Source organism: Colobus angolensis, unplaced genomic scaffold (genome assembly GCF_000951035.1).
Source record: "Colobus angolensis palliatus isolate OR3802 unplaced genomic scaffold, Cang.pa_1.0 Scaffold199, whole genome shotgun sequence".
NCBI classification, from domain to species: Eukaryota; Metazoa; Chordata; class Mammalia; order Primates; family Cercopithecidae; genus Colobus; species Colobus angolensis.
The window spans coordinates 2,656,966-2,659,899 of NW_012115143.1; the positions used below are offsets into that span (position 1 = coordinate 2,656,966).

The 2,934-nt window shown below is 38.6% G+C and overlaps 1 protein-coding gene across 3 annotated transcripts in view; it reads left to right on the top strand.

Annotated features, from left to right (window-relative positions):
* Positions 1 to 2,651, top strand: part of EIF3J (eukaryotic translation initiation factor 3, subunit J) — a 30,969-nt gene extending 28,318 nt beyond the window's left edge. For all 3 annotated transcript variants that reach the window (XM_011941177.1, XM_011941179.1, XM_011941178.1), the window contains 2 exons: positions 679 to 752; positions 1,448 to 2,651. In XM_011941177.1, the coding sequence (XP_011796567.1) occupies positions 679 to 752; positions 1,448 to 1,579 (206 nt within the window). In that variant the 3' untranslated portion in view covers positions 1,580 to 2,651. The remainder of the gene's footprint in view (positions 1 to 678; positions 753 to 1,447) is intronic.
* Positions 2,652 to 2,934: the final 283 nt, after the last annotated feature.

Genomic DNA, 2,934 nt, shown 5'->3' on the forward strand with positions numbered 1-2,934 from the left:
GGACACCTGTAGTCCCCGCTACTTGGGAGGCTGAGGCAGGAGAATGGCGTGAACCCAGGAGGCAGAGCTTGCAGTGAACCGAGATGGTGCCACTGCACTCCAGCCTGGGCAACAGAGTGAGACTCCATCTCAAAAAATAAAAAATAATATAAATAATAATAATTGTCATTCCATATTTATTTGTCTGTTCTCACTGATTACTGGGGGTATGTTAATGGAACGGCATGTTATCCTCCCCCATTTGTTTAGACTAAGAAAGGACAGTAGGGAGCATTGTGAGCTATAAAAGACAGTTTCTATTTGGTTGAACAGTGGTGTATTGGTGATTACAGGTCATCATCATAAATAAATTTTATTTTCAAGAGACCGGGTCTAGCTGTGTTGCCCAAGCTGGTTTCAAATTCCTGGGCTTAAGTAATCCACCCACCTAGGCCTCCCAAAGTGTTGGGATTACAGGCATGTGCCACTGTGCCCGGCCACCTTATGTTTAAAAAGAAGAAATTCATGGTCCTTTCAAAGTTACTGAAGTTTAACAATGAATAAATTGGACTTCTCATAACACTTTTGGAATGTACATTTTGGGATATATAGATATATGTGGAATGTATATATTTAGCTTTAACTTTTCAAAATGCTTAAAAATTCACGTTTAATGGTATGCCCTTTTTTTTTTTTAAGTGGAAATTGATGACTTGAAAAAAATTACCAATTCACTGACTGTGCTTTGCAGTGAAAAACAGAAGCAGGAAAAGGTAAGAGCAAGCTGTGTAGGGAAATGTGTATTAAATTAGAGTGGGGTTATAGGTCTAACATTCAACAAATGTAATAGGAGCCTGTCCTAATTACTTACAAGTCAAGCAACTCACTAATACCATTTAAGTTAGACTAGAACAGGAGTACGGGTCCTATTACTGTCCTTTTGCTTCCAGACATGTTCCCCTTTTCTGAGTTCACAGAAATTGCTGAAATCATAGACTGGGTTCATATACTAGCTCTGCCACTTAATAGCTATAGGTAAATCAGCTTTTCTAAGCTTCAGTTTTCTCCCTTCTAAAATAGGGACAATAATACTCACTTTGCAGAATATTTATAAAAGTAAGAGATGTCAAGTAAAGGTTAGCTTTGTGATTTTAAATTGGGGGGTACTTATCCACACTTTTCTAAATTTGCTTCAGTGAAGTTGAGGCTTTCTACCAATAACTTATAACCCCTGCTGGTGGGCTAGGTATCCAGAGCAGGAACAAGGACCCAGATCAAGTTTTGGAAAGACTGACTCTGGGAGACCTTTTAGAGACCTGTTCAGGTTCAAAACATGTAGGCTCGGTTGTCCCTTACAGAACTAGTGTATCTGGGACTAAAGGTTTTTGTGTGTCTATGAGGGTTGCTATACCAGGTAAGATGCCCATAGCACATAAAGTTTCATGAATTAACTCTCTTTCATCTTTAGCAAAGCAAAGCCAAAAAGAAGAAGAAAGGTGTGGTTCCTGGAGGGGGATTAAAAGCCACCATGAAAGATGATCTGGCAGATTATGGTGGTTATGATGGAGGATATGTACAAGACTATGAAGACTTCATGTGACATTTTATCTTTTCTTGGTATCATCTTTATGTTGCCCACAATCCCTTGACCATGTAGCACAACTTCCTTTCCTTTCAGTTCTGCCAAATGCTACAATCAGAAGTGCAGTATATTTTGTGCTGGTTGTTTAACCCCTTGACACTTAGGTGCTAATGTGCAAATGAGGGAACTTGGATCTTGCTGCCAAGGGGTTAAAATTGGAACCTAAGTTGCTACTAAATCATAGTTCAAAACAAACCTAATAATGTTGTCATTGTTGCTATCTGATTTCATAGCAGCAGTCACTAAATAAATTGGAAACAAAAGGTTGCAACATGACAAAAAAACTGTGTAGTATTTACCAGCACCATTCAGTAATACAGCCTTAACCATACCTCCTTGAACTACTTCGTAACTTGTCAAGAAAAGCAGTTTGCAGCAAGGGCATGTGGTGTGCACCTAGTATTAAAATTGCTTTGTCTTAAAATTGAACATGAGGACATTAAAAATACATTGTGAAGAAGACTGCTTATCTCAGAGTGAAGATACTGCGGCTGAAAAGCACTGGTTTGATATAAAATTAAAATGACCAAAACCCTCCAGCTTTGAAGCTAAAGAAGGTAACCTTTCCATTATTGCATTACATGTTGTGGAATCTCTTGAGTGCAAAGACTGTCTAGTTATTTATCAGGCTATTTCTACTTATCAGGCTATTTCTACTGATGAAGTGCTTCAGGTTGGGGAGGGAAACTTAAATTTTTATTTGACTGATTTAAGTGTCTGAGAAACAAATCTTTGTTCTCGTAGGCTGCAATGGAATAACTTTACCAGGGTTTTGGCACTTCCTTTCCTTTATAAAACATGCTCAGCAAACTGCACCAGTTAACTACAGTTTGGTAAATTGTTATGTTAACAATGATGACATCTGCAATGTTTTATAAAGCAACTAATTTAATAAAATCACTATTGTGAGGACTTAAATTTTGTGTTACCTCCCAAGAGATACTTTTTGAGAGTATAGAGCACAGCTCTTGGGCTACAGTTCTCTACATACTTAATAAATGCTTGACCTAGTTACAGCTTTAAAACATGAGTGATTTGCCAGGTCGTTAATAATGTCACCATAGAGCAACAAAGGTATAGGGCTGCCTTCCTCTTATTTATTTCGGGAAATTATTTTGTTATTTAGATACTAAGGCCTAAGTAAGTACCTATAAGAATTATTTATTTGGAGTAACTGAGCCTATAACTCAGGTTTATGGCTAAGTATAGATTGGGGAATCTTTGCCGGGCGCGGTGGCTCAAGCCTGTAATCCCAGCACTTTGGGAGGCCGAGGCGGGCGGATCACGAGGTCAGGAGATCGAGACCATCCTGG